The sequence below is a fragment of the Ranitomeya imitator genome, chromosome 4 (genome assembly GCF_032444005.1).
Source record: "Ranitomeya imitator isolate aRanImi1 chromosome 4, aRanImi1.pri, whole genome shotgun sequence".
NCBI classification, from domain to species: domain Eukaryota; kingdom Metazoa; phylum Chordata; class Amphibia; order Anura; family Dendrobatidae; genus Ranitomeya; species Ranitomeya imitator.
Window position 1 is genome coordinate 162,076,652 of NC_091285.1, and position 14,899 is coordinate 162,091,550.

At 41.0% G+C, this 14,899-nt stretch overlaps 1 protein-coding gene across 2 annotated transcripts in view; it reads right to left on the reverse strand.

Annotated features, from left to right (window-relative positions):
* Positions 1-14,899, reverse strand: part of PPP2R2B (protein phosphatase 2 regulatory subunit Bbeta) — a 403,054-nt gene that overhangs the window by 22,875 nt on the left and 365,280 nt on the right. For both annotated transcript variants that reach the window (XM_069764074.1, XM_069764075.1), the window contains exons 5-6: positions 3,365-3,542; positions 2,878-3,042 (exon numbers count right to left, since the gene is read on the reverse strand). In XM_069764074.1, the coding sequence (XP_069620175.1) occupies positions 2,878-3,042; positions 3,365-3,542 (343 nt within the window). The remainder of the gene's footprint in view (positions 1-2,877; positions 3,043-3,364; positions 3,543-14,899) is intronic.

Here is a 14,899-nt window from a genome sequence, read left to right on the forward strand (position 1 = left end):
TTACAGCTATTAGCCAGGCTGAGTACATGTGGGGGTTGCCTGGTTGCTAGGGAATCCCCACATGTGTTCAAGCTGTCTAGTAGCCGCAAATCATGCTGCTGATGCGATGAAAACTTAATTTCTGAGCAGTTACAAATACTCGGAGACCACCCGAGCGTGCTCGGAAAAACCAGAGCAACGAGTACACTCGCTCATCGCTAACTATAATGAGGCCGCAGAGTTACTTTGGATTCAGTCTGGCCTCTGTTCAGTGGCTTCCTTCTTTTCAGAGGTGCACAAATCTGTGGTGGACCACACCTTTATGCATGCTTAAAAATACGGGAGACGCAGCATCACAGGCCAGACAGCGTCCACTGTGCCTCCATCTACCTCTTTATAGGAAATCGTCCTCTAGGCGTTCCATCTGAATCACACATTTCAAAGATTTACATGGAAACTCTGTAAGCGCTCAGTGTAGAGCACAGGATAAATGTGAGCCTTACTTTACTGCAATCTTTGGAGGCAGAATGGAAAAAAAAAATCAACAGAAGGTGAAGAATTTATTTTATTTACCGTATATACTCGAGTATAAGCTGACCCGAGTATGAGCCAAGACCCCTAATTTTGCCACAAAAAACTGGGAAACCGTAATGACGAGTATAAGCTTAGGGTAGGAAATGCAGCAGCTACTGGTAAATTTCAAAAATAACAAAATGGATACCAATAAAAGTAAAATTAACTGAGACATCAGTAGGTTAAGTGTTTTTGAATACCCATATTGAATCAGGAGCCCCATATAATGCTCCATACAGTTCATGATGGGCCCCATAATATGCTCCATACAAAGTACGCCCCATATAATGCTCCATACAGTTTATGATGGGCCCCATAAGATGCTCCATATTAAAATATGCCACATATAAAGCTGCACAAAGGTTGATTATGGCCCCATAAAATGCTACATAGAAAATGTGCCCCATATAATGTTGCATAAAGGTTGATTGTGGACCATATGCTGCTGCTGTGATTAAAAAAATAAATAAATAAAAAAAATCACACTCTCCTCTCGTCGCTCAGGCCCCCGACACTTGCGATATTCACCTCTCCCCGTTCCACCGCCGCTCTGTCTTCCGGCTCTCCGGGTGGAAACTGTCAGAATCAGCTGACATCCAGCGCGATCGCATGCGCACAAAATCTTGTGCATGGGCGTTCGCAATGACCTATATATACACTGCATTGGTGAGGAAGTCCTTCCCAACCATGACGTGTATATACTGCAAATGTTGTGAAGGGGTTAAAAAAAAAATCAGAATGATCACAGGAACAGTAGGAACAATACACACACACATATACAGTATATATATGCTAAACTGCTCATGTTTGGAAATTAGACTACTAGGAGATTGCTCACAGTTGTCAGCCATCGGGAGAAGTTATTCCAGGTTTTACATTTCTATCTGAACTTCATGAAACATAAGGCACACACTTAAAAATTAACAATAAAAAAAGAACAAAAAGCCTAAAAGGGAAGGATCATATTTATCCACTTTGTGGTTCTTTACCATACAAAGATTGGGTAAATATAATTTACAGCTCTTACAATTTTTCAGATACTTAAAGAAGCACTCCCATCAAAATGCTTATCCCTTTAATATATTGCAATCATACTATTATACAGCACTGTGTACTTACAATTGCTCATTCTGTCCTTCTACATGGCTAATTCCTCTCGTTTCTATTAGGTCTATGACAATATGAGTAAAAACTGACTAACTGCATCCTTCTAAGCTCAGAAACAAAACCTCAGATACAGATACCATAGCCATAAAAGACAGTCCCGTCTGGATCACCCAGGACTAATTGGGATAATACCCTGAGATACTTCATCGAAGCCGTGGGCGAAACGCGCGTAGGGGCGCGTGTTGACAGTCATGGAGAACGAAAAGGGTAAGATGATAATATGGGACTGGTTCCCCTATATTTAGACTACTTTGGGGTCACTGGACTATAGGGTATTTTCCCTTTACCTTGTGTAACGCTCTGACCCTGTATGGCTGCTTAGGGACTTATTAAGCATTGGCACTCCACTTTACCTTATAGGTAGCCATTGGTTCTTGTTACTACATTCATAAAACCCCCCCTTTTCTGTGTCCATGGTGCAACACTGATTTTATTGCACCCAGTTTCAATACTCAAATGACTCTGTATTATACAATCTTTTTGACTATACATTTGGATTTTGTTCTAAACAATTATTAAGTTTTGCTTGTTTGCACTAATAAACATATATTTTAAACGCAATTTTTTGAGTTGTTATACTTCATGCTTTCTGGTTTTTCATCCTTCTAAGCTCTATGTAGAATCAGGAGGTCAGTATTCTTTCTACTGAGTCCTTGCCAGGGGGAGCAGCTGGGGTCAGGAGTTGAAGAGGGGACATGCAAATGCAGGGACAAGTGACTTCCTGTTTCTGCACAGAGCAAAGAATTCACAGGGTAGAAAGGCCGAATGAGCAATTGCAAGGACACAGCGCCATATAGTGATGATGATTGCAATACAGTAAGAGAATAAAACCTTTGATGGGAGTGCATCTTTAAAAAGCAGGGATAAGATGTAGTACCCAGCATCAGCCCCTAAACAGAGTAGGGAGCTGCAGTATTCTGCTTATATGCCTCAGCAGATAATATAATATCTGTGGGGTAACAGGTACCAAATCCCCACCTACTCTAGCGATGGGTCAATTACTTATTTAGTCCTTTACAGCCACTTTAATCCTTGAAACCAGTAATATTCCTGGGGTTACATTCCCATTAGTCAGGAAACACTACCAACATCTAGGGTTCAGTCGTATAACAAGTGTCTGTTTTTCCATTGAACACTTTCCATTTGATTACAACTCACACTTTGAATGCTTGTCACACAGAGCAGCAGAACGCATGTCGCACAGTCGTATCGTCCCTTTACTGCTGCTGTACACAAAGGTATTGCAATGATGCGGATGGAACTCAGCGGCCGTAATGACTTCAACGAGCTCTTCCATGTTGGTTGGTTTTATGTCCACAATATCTGGTTGTTGAGGAGTTAAGGGTATATTGTACATACATCAATTCCAGATCTGGTGAAAATAGATTACAAGGGATAAAAAAAAAAAAAAACTAGCTGGTTGTAGCAAAAGAACAGTAATTCCCCAACCAGTCAGGATTTGCACCCAATGGGGAACACAACAATCCAAAGATACAGACTGGGTATTTCCAGGTCTCTGATAATCAGTGGAAACGACAATGAATGGTATATTGCCATAGATTCCTGATATTATCTAACCCTGCGCCAAATACACAGCATAACTCTGTTTATTGGTTTAGACTAGCCGATCACAGCCAAAGGATACTAAAACTTCGGTCTGTTATCTCCAGGTTCCACAGATTGATTCGTAGGTCGTCTGCTGACATGTACGTTTCGTAGTCGCTGTTCACAGATATTGAGTTAATGTGATATGTGTGTGCATTGGAAAACACTCTTCTCGTGGTAGCCTCCACCATCAGATCCGTGGGCCGTAATACCGGGACCTGAAATGACAAAGATAAACAGTACAATGAGTAGCAGGAAACACAAACCTTTCACAATTTAGATCACCATGGGATGTCATCGTAACTGCGGTCAACTGGAAAATCCTCCAACTCAATGTCCGAAGTAGACCCAAAACACACAATTCCTCCCCTTAGACAATGCTGAATTTCTTCTGAAGGTTACACCAGACAGCTAAGAATTAACACTAAAAACATTTATAGCCGAGTAACTTCTTTACACAATCCCCAGCCCTCCAAATACTGATATCATGGTGGCCATTAGAGGAAATCGGACACCAGGCTTTTGCTATGTAGGGGACCCCAATTCCAGGGATGTATCATTTACTGGTCTGCCAGCTATCACTTTTATAAAATCACCGTTTTATCTTCTATAGATCTTGTAGTTATCTGGATGTTGAGCTTTGTATAACCCTGCCGATATCACTTGTTGACAGCTGTGCATAGGCAGTATACTAGTAATTCGTAATCAGGACAGGGTTATAGAGTCATGAATATGGATGACTACATGGCAGAAGGTTTACTGAGAAAATCACTGTATATCACCAAAGATTGTCAAAATTACAGCAACTAGCCCAGTAAGTGACACATCGCTGGAATCCGGGTCTGTCTACGTTACATCTACATGGTGACAGATTCGCTTTGAGTTTGATGCATCTTGTCCATTTCCTGCAGTTTCTTCTGTTTCTTTTTTCACAAGCCCATTGTTACGCCTCTCGAGATGATCTACATTGAGGCTTCAGGCCGAACCAGATGTAAAGTGTTGAGGAACGTGATGGTACAGCTTGCTATAAAGACAGAGGAGAATCATTCATCTGAGGAAATGCACGCCTAGAAAGAGCTCATTTGGTTTTATTAGGGTGCTTCTGTGCTCTCCATGTAACGCATCTTCACAGAGGGCAATGAGCCATCGCACCGCTACAGAAAGGCCACATCGCGGCACGTACGGAAGGAACTCATTACAATCAACACTTCAAATCGCATGTAATAAAATCACACAGATTAAATATGGCATATTTATTTATGGACCACACATTTATATCACACATAACAGACTGCTGTATTAAAGGCCATTACACATGAAGTACAAATGTCTACTGGATGGTGCCTTAACCTAATGGAATACTACAGACGTCGCTTGTGTAATAACAATGCTTATATGAACCTGACGCTCACAATAGGGAAATACAGAGATATGGCAACACTTCCCTGCAGAAATGTTAAGACTTGCTCTGATTTATGATCAGTATCAGGGAACGTTCTGATTACATTTGTACAGATTTTAATTATATTACCATTTACACGTACGCTTTCATCTGTATACCTTTCTGCATTATGGCCGGCATTAGCACCATTCAAGCAGTGATACAATCAGTGTGGTTTTTCCAGGTCAGCCATTAAGGCTGAATGCTGGGAGCACATCCAGCAGCATGGTGGGAAGGTTTTCTCTTCTGCGGTCAATGCTCCATTCAACTGTGCATCATGGAGTGAATTTTAAACAAAGACCATTAAGTCACCAGGTTCTATATGTACATGTAAAATTGGAATATTAGAAGATCCTGCCAATCACTGAGAATAGACAAATAAAAGGAAGGAATAAAATAATAATCTTTATTTTTATATAGCGCTAACATATTCTGCAGCGCTTTACAGTTTATCACTGTCCCCAGTGGGGCTCACAATCTAAATTCCCTATCAGTATGTCTTTGGAATGTGGGAGGAAACCAGAGAACCCAGAGTGGAAACCCACGCAAACCCGGGGAGAACATAAGGAATTATTAATCTCCCAACTGATCTCATCTGTTAGGTCGCTATAATGTATATTAATTCCATACCTTTGTTTTTTCAATCATTTATTCTATTTCAGAGTAAATCACTTTTCCAAAGTTGATGTAAATGAACCATCAGTGCAGAGGGGGCTTAGCCCACCCAGCCCTTACAGCTCTCTCCCTTTTCTCTCACCCTCTTTTCTAAGTGACCACTCCAGTGAGAGCGCTAGGATGGGGCATGCGCAGGCATCAATCCTACTGACAGGATCAGGCAGGTCACTCAGACAGGAGGACAATACACAAAACTTAGCACTTTAATGTAGATAAGGTCATTTTTATCGGAACAAGTAATCTAAAATTATATCAACATTTCGGTCTTATCGCCAGACCTTCAGTAATACCTACACAAAAATAATGAAAAACAATAACTAAGACCATATAAAAGGCTGCGTCATATTTCAGTGTCTTTTATAAAACAATGATGTGGGAAAAATAAAATCTACTTTGAAAATAAAGTAAAGACCTGTATATAGAACACTACTAATACACACACATATATACAGTGCACATACACATATACACACATGCATATATAAGCATACATACACACAGCTATATACACAAATACACATATATACACGCATAATATACCATAATTGCCTTGTAATGTTTTCATTTCCTGTTCTGTCCAGATGTCACCGTATCCCAGAATTCCAAGCGGAGGAAGTTCACCGACCGCTATATTGGGACACCCAAGTTATGGGTGTCCCAATATGGAAACTGCTGCTGGTACCAACCTATTGCGCAGTACCACCAGCGGATCACCATCGCCCGACACACACACGCAGCCTCTTGCACAGTAACACCAGAGGAACAGAGTCACAAACAAGCCGCCGCCGGGATCAGCCGAATGATTCACTGACTGCCGCCATCTTTGTACAGGAGGAGCACATGCACAGTTTTAATGTGACCGCCGCTGTCTGTCTGCACAAAGATAGTGGCTGTCTGAATTACTGCACCTGTGTGAGTTACACGCAGGTGCAGTGAATAATTCGGCTGATCCCGGCGGCAGATAAGCGACGAGTCTACAGGCAGAGGAAGCCGGTCACATTAAAAGGGAGTTTCCCATGAACGAAAGATCTTTTTAAAAAAAAATTGACTGTGACCGTGTACGTAGCATACCACATCTCCAGGGGAGGAAGCAAAAGATTATACTGACATTACAGCAGGGGCTCACAGTGGATTCATTTTGTGAGGTAAAATATTTCACAATGTTTTTAAAAAATATTTTACCTCACAAAATGTATCCTCTGCGATCTCCTGCTGTAATGTCAGTATTGTCTTTTGCTTCCTCCCCTGCCCAGGAGCTGTGGTATGTTCGGTATACGGTCAGACAGACAATTTTTAAAATGAACTTTTGTTCGTTGGAAAATCCCTTTAAAAAGCAAATAACACCAACATGGCTCCTCATAAAAAGTACGCCAATGACAATGAAAGGAACGGCACAACGTCAAAAACAACAAGGGGCAAATGAGACTCTTGAAGAGTTGGGACAAAAACAATGCATATAAGCGTACACGTCAAGCACGAGTCCCCTAATGCAAATGTCATTAGATTATCACAGGATGCCATTAGGCAACAACAGCGCCGTATGCCTGCCCCCATGGTGACATTACCGCCCTCCCGATGCGACAGGCCTCAATCTAATACACTGTATCTATCCACATGCTTATACATACAAACATCTCCCCAACATGAAAGATATACTTGAGGAAGTGTACCACTTAGGATATTTTTATTATATGGCATCATAAGTTTTCTTTACATCATTACATTATATAAAAATAGGAAAAGTGATTACTCAGGAAAGGAATAAAGGACTGAAACGCAAACGGTACAGATTTAATCAGCAATTACAGCAACCCAATACAAGTGAGATAATTTGGGGGTCCAAAACCTGCTGTTCGATTCCCTTTAATGCAAGAAAATCGACAGCTTACTGCTGAAGGTTTTATCTTCTAATCCCTGAGGAAAATATCCTGGGATGCCTCATTATTGGAATATAACTACAAGTTGACATTATCCTTTTCTTCTGCTGGTCTATAATAAAGGACCCTTCCACATTAGGCAGCTGTCAGCCGAGGACTCGTTTGGCAGAAAACTCTCAACTACCCCATTCACAAATGGTTGGCTCAGCCAAACGTTCATGGTTTTCAGAAGGGGAGAGCGGACAAAGCTGCAGCCATAGCGCTCACCTCCAGAATATTAAAAAGCATTGGAAAGCAACAACCCTCATTTCACTCAGCATCATCTGTCAGGGAAGATGTCGTTAGGCCCCATGCACAGACTGTCGGACGATCCAGTTATTGGTAGGTTTGGCTGACTTTTCTCTAAATTACATGGGGGTCTTAACATGCCTATCCCGAATTTTCTATACCATTTTGTTCACCAATGAATCGATGCAACTGTTCATATATTGTATCCTGTAAAGTACAGACCAAAAGTTTGGACACCTTCTCATTTAAAGATTTTTCTGTATTTTCAGGACTATGAAAATTGTACATTCACACTGAAGGAATCAAAACTATGAATTAACACATGTGGAATTATATACTTAACAAAAAAGTGTGAAACAACTGAAATTATGTCTTATATTCTAGGTTCTTCAAAGTAGCCACCTTTTGCTTTGATGACTGCTTTGCACACTCTTGGCATTCTCTTGATGAGCTTCAAGAGGCAGTCACCGGGAATGGTCTTCCAACAATCTTGAAGGAGTTCCCAGAGATGCTTAGCACTAGTTGGCCTTTTTGCCTTCACTCTGCGGTCCAGCTCACCCCAAACCATCTCGATTGGGTTCAGGTCTGGTGACTGTGGAGGCCAGGTCATCTGGCATAGAATCACATCACGCTTCTTCTTGGTCAAAAAGCCCTTACACAGCCTGGAGGTGCGTCTGGGGTCATTGTCCTGTTGAAAAATAAATGATGGTCCAACTAAACGCAAACCGGATGGAATAGCATGCCGCTGCAAGATGCTGTGGTAGCCATGCTGGTTCAGTATGCCTTCAATTTTGAATAAATCCCCAACAGTGTCATCAGCAAAGCACCCCCACACCATCACACCTCCTCCTCCATGCTTCACGGTGGGAACCAGGCATGTAGAGTCCATCCGTTTTCCTTTTCTGCATCACACAAAGACACGGTGGTTGGAACCAAAGATCTCAAATTTGGACTCCCCAGACCAAAGCACAGATTTCCACTGGTCTAATGTCCATTCCTTGTGTTCTTTAGCCCAAACAAGTCTCTTCTGCTTGTTGTCTGTCCTTAGCAGTGGTTTCCTATCAGCTATATTACCATGAAGGCCTGCTGGACAAAGTCTCCTCTTAACAGTTGTTGTAGAGATTTGTCTGCTGCTAGAACTCTGTGTGGCATTGACCTGGTCTCTAATCTGAGCTGCTGTTAACCTGCGATTTCTGAGGCTGGTGACTCGGATAAATTTATCCTCAGAAGCAGAGGTGACTCTTGGTCTTCCTTTCCTGGGGCAGTCCTCATGTGAGCCAGTTTCTTTGTAGCGATTGATGGTTTTTGCCACTGCACTTGGGGACACTTTCAAAGTTTGCCCAATTTTTCGGACCGACTGACCTTCATTTCTTAAAGTATTGATGGCCATTCGTTTTTCTTTACTTAGCTGCTTTTTTCTTGCCATAATACAAATTCTAACAGTCTATTCAGTAGGACTATCAGCTGTGTATCCACCAGACTTCTACTCAACACAACTGATGGTTCCCAACCCCATTTATAAGGCAAGAAATCCCACTTATTAATCCTGACAGGGCACACCTGTGAAGTGAAAACCATTCCCGGTGACTACCTCTTGAAGCTCATCAAGAGAATGCCAAAAGTGCGCAAAACAGTCAAAGCAAAAGGTGGCTACTTTGAAGAACCTAGAATATAAGACATATTTTCAGTTTCACACTTTTTTGTTACCTTCAGTGTGAATGTACAATTTTCATAGTCATGAAAATACAGAAAAATCTTTAAATGAGAAGGTGTGTCCAAACTTTTGGTCTGTACTCTATATATTACATACACATATGCATATATTATATGCACAACCAGATGTTGGAAGTATTTTACAGACACTTGGAATAGTGCTAAAGAAAGACCAGTCTTCCCCCATTCAGCCATTGTGGGCATCCTGGTGAAAATGAAGCATGTCAGCTAAGAAATGACTTTACTCCACCGCGTTTCCAGCTGACTAAGTGCTTACTGAAAATCCCATGTCACAGCACTCAGCTGAACGTCCGACTCCCAGCCAAAGCGGTATATGGAAGCACATATCTGAAGGTATGTGATTTATGCTGATTTCCTAACAACCATTCAAAGCGATTTCATGCCCCCATTTCCTAGGACTACAACGGCGGTGTTAACCATGGCAACCGGCAGCTCAATGGGAATTTTAATTTCAATGAAGCACACAGCTTTCAGGCTCCAGAATTGGAACGTGCGGCCCATTCATGCCAAATAGCTGTTGTGAATAATGTATGGCTATACATATCAAAAAAATGATTTTAGTCTTTTCCAGGCCTCGGACTGTATCAATTTTAGAAATCTATCACTGTATTCTCTTTTAGGATTTCTAGTAACAAGAATCTATGCTCAATCAGCTAAATCCTTTAGCATATTATATAAGTATCTTCGCTTCGGCATAAAATGTAGCACGGAAACCTACTCATTTCAGTAATCTGTTTTCTTGATCATAAAACCCTGAAGAGATGAAGCCATTTGCATGATTAACAAAAAATCTGTGCAGATACTTGTAACAACCGAACGTAATTATCCATCGCTCACATTAGAGGGTATTAAAAACAAGATTTGTGGGGTATGGTACGGCATAATCATACAGTGTAGTGCACGGCTAACACTGAGCAAAAGGTAGGAATTCAGGTAGTAACCATTAATGTGCGTTTGTAGCCTACATGTGAAAAACTATATAGGAGACATTGTGGCCAGGAGAGCGAGAATGGCTGGTTATAATTATCTCTGTGATGCCCTACACTATTAGGGCAAGGTTGGCAGGGTTTGTCCAGATGGATTGGATGCTGTATCCAGACAGCCTTGTTAATCGAGGAATAGGTGCTTAATGCTAAAAGGGGCTTATGAATAAAACTAATCTCGTAAGACACTTGAGACAATGGTCGGCCACATTTAATTCTGTCAATTGAACCATGGACTAATTTCTTGCCTTGGACACCAAGACCATCATTTTCATACACAAGTCCTAAGAGGTCTTTTCAGATCAGATAATTGTGGGGTCTGTCAGGGTACTGTCATCTACAAGTGATGCTCATTTTGGCTAGCGACACAGGAAATCTATGGGAATACCATAGGTCTTATGCTGTAAATGTTTATAATTAGAATTTCCCCTAAATAAGAGGCTATCATAGATGGCCTATAATTGATGGGGGTGTACCACTAATAGTCGTAAATCCATGGGGCAGGACTGGGCTGCAGTATCAGGAACAGACACAATCACATCTATATTTACAGTGCTGTGCCTAAATAAAGAAAGCTTGGGTCCTTCTTCTAGCTGATTAGTAGGGTTGCCATGATCCCCACCCTCATTGATTAACTATTGATTGCTAATCCTACGGATATTACAGTTTCAGAAAACCATATTCGTAATTTCCTGCTGATTAAACACTGGTTGTATTGAAACTACAACAATCTGCTAAATGACACGTTCCTGAAATAAGGGTCTCTGCCACTAAATTTTGCTGCTCTTGTATTAAATGGCAAAAACCTTTTGACAGAGTCCCTCTAACTTCAGTGCACAATATATATATACATATTTTATGTTTCAAGAGGGTGGTTAAAGATGAGAAGTTCCTGTGAAGCAGCTTGAGGGGAAGTTCACTTTTACGTTTCAAAGAAAACTAAAAAAAAAAAAAAAAAAAAATGTTGGCTGCACGCAGTGTAGAAAGAATCAAAACCCATTCCTAGGGGAACAGCTGATTTTTCTATAAGCCACTGAAGAGCTAGTCTCATTTTTCGGTTTGTGCAGCCACAATATTCCTATAAGGAGAAGAGATACCAAGGCTGTTCCTTATTTCTAAACATCCAGGCAAGTGTGACGCATTACGGAGCAATTACATAGGGGTAACGAAGTTTAACTCGTCACATCAAAAACATTAAGAAGCTGTCAAAGAAAATAAGCTACTAACAAATTCAATTAGCCCTTTTTTCCAGAAGAAATCTAGCGATATTGGAATATCTGTAATGGTAGGATTTAATTGGAATGTAAGGAGCAGATTTCAAAGCGAGCGTGCAGTTAGTGATCCCATCAGTGTGTCATTTAGCCCTTTCTTTTCTACCGCTCATTACCTTGGAAGTGGTAACAAGCTGTTTTATGGGGAATATATGCACAAATGAAGTACATAGTTACGCCAATATCAGTAATAAAATAAAGTTAAAAAGTAATAAAAACTTGACAGTTTTACTATTTAAAAAATTGTCAAATTTAACAATAAGGTTTGCACATTAGAAAAAATTATATTTCATGGACCACTTAGCTGATTTGTGACACTGTACATTCAGATACATGGTTCCTGGATATTCATTAGAAAGGTCTCATAAAAAAACCTATGACGCTACATTCTCCATATATCCCTTGAAAGTCGACTTGGATTTCTAGCACGCTAAAAGTTCTTCATGGTATCGGTCACCGAAATTCTCGGCCCTGCAGCCAAGCCATATCCAAAGCAGCGGGGACATCAGTTTTGGGGTACTATGATAATCTATGAAACAGACTTTTGTTATTGTTGGGACAGGCCAATGGGCTAAGGTGGTACATCAAACTGACATTTAGCATCTATAGAGCCTGGGTACTGAATGGAGAGTGATGCTCAATTTGTCACTTTAGGTTTCCTCCTAGGCATTTCGGTTGGGTTCAGATCAGGAGACATAATTGAACAGACAGTTGCCTTTTCCACACAGCATGTTTCAGCTCTTTCCAAAGATGCTCAACAGGATTTAGGTCAGGACTCAGAGGGCAACTTCAGAATAGTCCAATGTTTTCGTCTTAGCCATTCTTGGGTGTTTTTAGCTGTGTGTTTTGGGTCATTATCCTGTTGCAAGACCCATGACCTGCGACTGAGACCAAGCTTTCTGACATTGGGCAGCACATTCCTCTCTAGAATCCCTTGATAGTCTTAAGATTTCATTGTACCCTGCACAAATTCTAGACACCCTGTGCCAGTTGTAGCAAAGCAGCCCCAGAATATAACAGAGCCTCCACCATGTTTTACAGTAGGGACAGTGTTATCTTGATATGCTTCATTTTTCCATCTGTGAACATAGAGCTGATGTACCTTGCAAAAAAGTTCTATGTTTGTCTCATCTGTCCATAGGACTTTCTCCCAGAAGCTTTGTGGCTTATCATGTAGTTTGGCAAATTCCAGTCTGGCTTTTTTATGATTTTTTTCTACAATGGTGTCCTCCTTGGTCATCTCCCATGAAGTCCACTTTGGCTCATATGACAGATGGTACGACCTAACACTGATGTTCCTTGAGCTTGAAGTTCACCTTCAATCTGTTTAGAAGTTTTTCTAGGCTCTTTGCATTATCAGGCTCTTTGTTTTGTCATCAATTTTCTTCATGCGGCCACATCCAGGGAGGTTGTCTACAGTCCATGGCTCTTACATTTCTGAATATGGGCAACTGTAGTCACAGGAACATCAAGCTGCTTGGAGATGGTCTCATAACCTTTAACATGTATGTCTATAATTTTCTTTCTAATCTCCTGAGATAACTGTTTCCTTCGCTTCCTCTGGTCCATGTTTAGTGTAATACACACCATGTCATAAAAACAGCACAGTGAGTATCTGTAGCCCTATATACAGGCCGACTCACTGATTCCAAGATTGTAGACACCTGTGATGCTAGTGGACACACCTTGATTTGACGTGCCCCTTTTGTCACATTTTCAGGGTTACTATTATTTCTTTATTATTTTTTTTTAAATTCTGTGGAAGCATGGTTAAAAAGCAATGTCTGACTTTCATTTGTTTATTTTCATAGATCTTTTATTTATTATTACTTTGGTCAGATTCAAGTTATTTCTGTGACCATTGTGGGTTTTTCTGTCATTAAACGAGGGGTACCAACAATTTTGACCACGTGTGTGTGTGTGTAAAAAGAGAAGATGCTACCATCACACTGTGCCCTTGGTAGACGTGCACTTTTCCAACATGACAATGATCAAAAATACAGATATAAGGCAACTGTTGCATTTCTGAAGAACAAGGTGTAAGTGATTCAGTGGCCAAGTATGTCTCCTGATCTGAACCCAATCGACCACCTACGGGGAGTTCTGAAGCGACAAGTTGAGCATTGCTCTCCATCCAGCCATTAAAAGAGGTAATTCTTGAAGAATAGAAAAAGATAAATGTTGCAGTATGTCAACAACTTGTTCATTCCATGCCTAGTACACTTCAACTATAAGAGACAGTCTAAAAATAAAAAACAGAAAATGACATTGTATGATTTTTAGATAATTAAATTGAATTTAATAGCATGAAATAAGTATTTGATCACCTACCAACCAACAAGAATTCTGTCTCACAGAGACCTATTACTTTTTCTTGAAGAAGCCCTCCTACTATGCACTCATTATCCGCATTAATTATACCTGTTTGAACTCATTACCTGTACAAAAGACACCTATCCTCTATCCACACACTCACTCTCCACCCTCACTATCACGGTCAGGACCAAACAGCTGTCTAAAGACACCACGGACAAAATTGTAGACATGCACAAGGCTGGGATGGACTACAGGACAATGGGCAAGTAGCTTGGTGAGAAGACAACTGTTGGCATAATTATTAGAAAATGGACAAAATTCAAGATGACTGTCAATCTTCCTCGGTGTTGGGCTCCATGCAAGATCTCGCAGGGTAAAAAGGATTCTGAAAAAGGTCAGGAATCAGCACAGAACTTCAAGGGGGTACCTGGTCAATGGCCTGAAGAGCGCTGGGACCAGTGTCTCAACCATTACTGTTAGTAACACACTATGTGGTCATGGATTAAAATCCTGAAAGGCACGCAAGGTCCCCCTGCTTATAGCAGCGCATGTTCAGGCCCATTTGAAGTTTGCCATTGACAATCTGGATGATCCAGAGGAGGTATGGGAGAATGTTATTTGGTCAAATGAGACCAAAACAAAACTTAGCTATCAACTCCACTCACCTTGGTTTGGGAGAAGGATGAGTACAACCCCAAGAACACTGTCCCAACCGTGAAGCATGTTGGGGGAATCATCATTCTTTGCAGGTGCTTTTCTGCAAAGGAGACAGGACGAGTGCACAATATTGAAGGGAGGATGGATGGGTTCCTGTATGGTGAGATTGTGGCCAACAAACTCCTTCCCTTAAGAGCACTGAAGATGGGTCGAGGCTGGGTCTTCCAGCATGACAATGATCTGAAACACACAGCCAGGGCAACTAATGAGTGGCTCCATGGGAAGCTTTTCAAGTTAATGGAGTGGCCTAGCCAGACTCAGGTTTAAACAAAA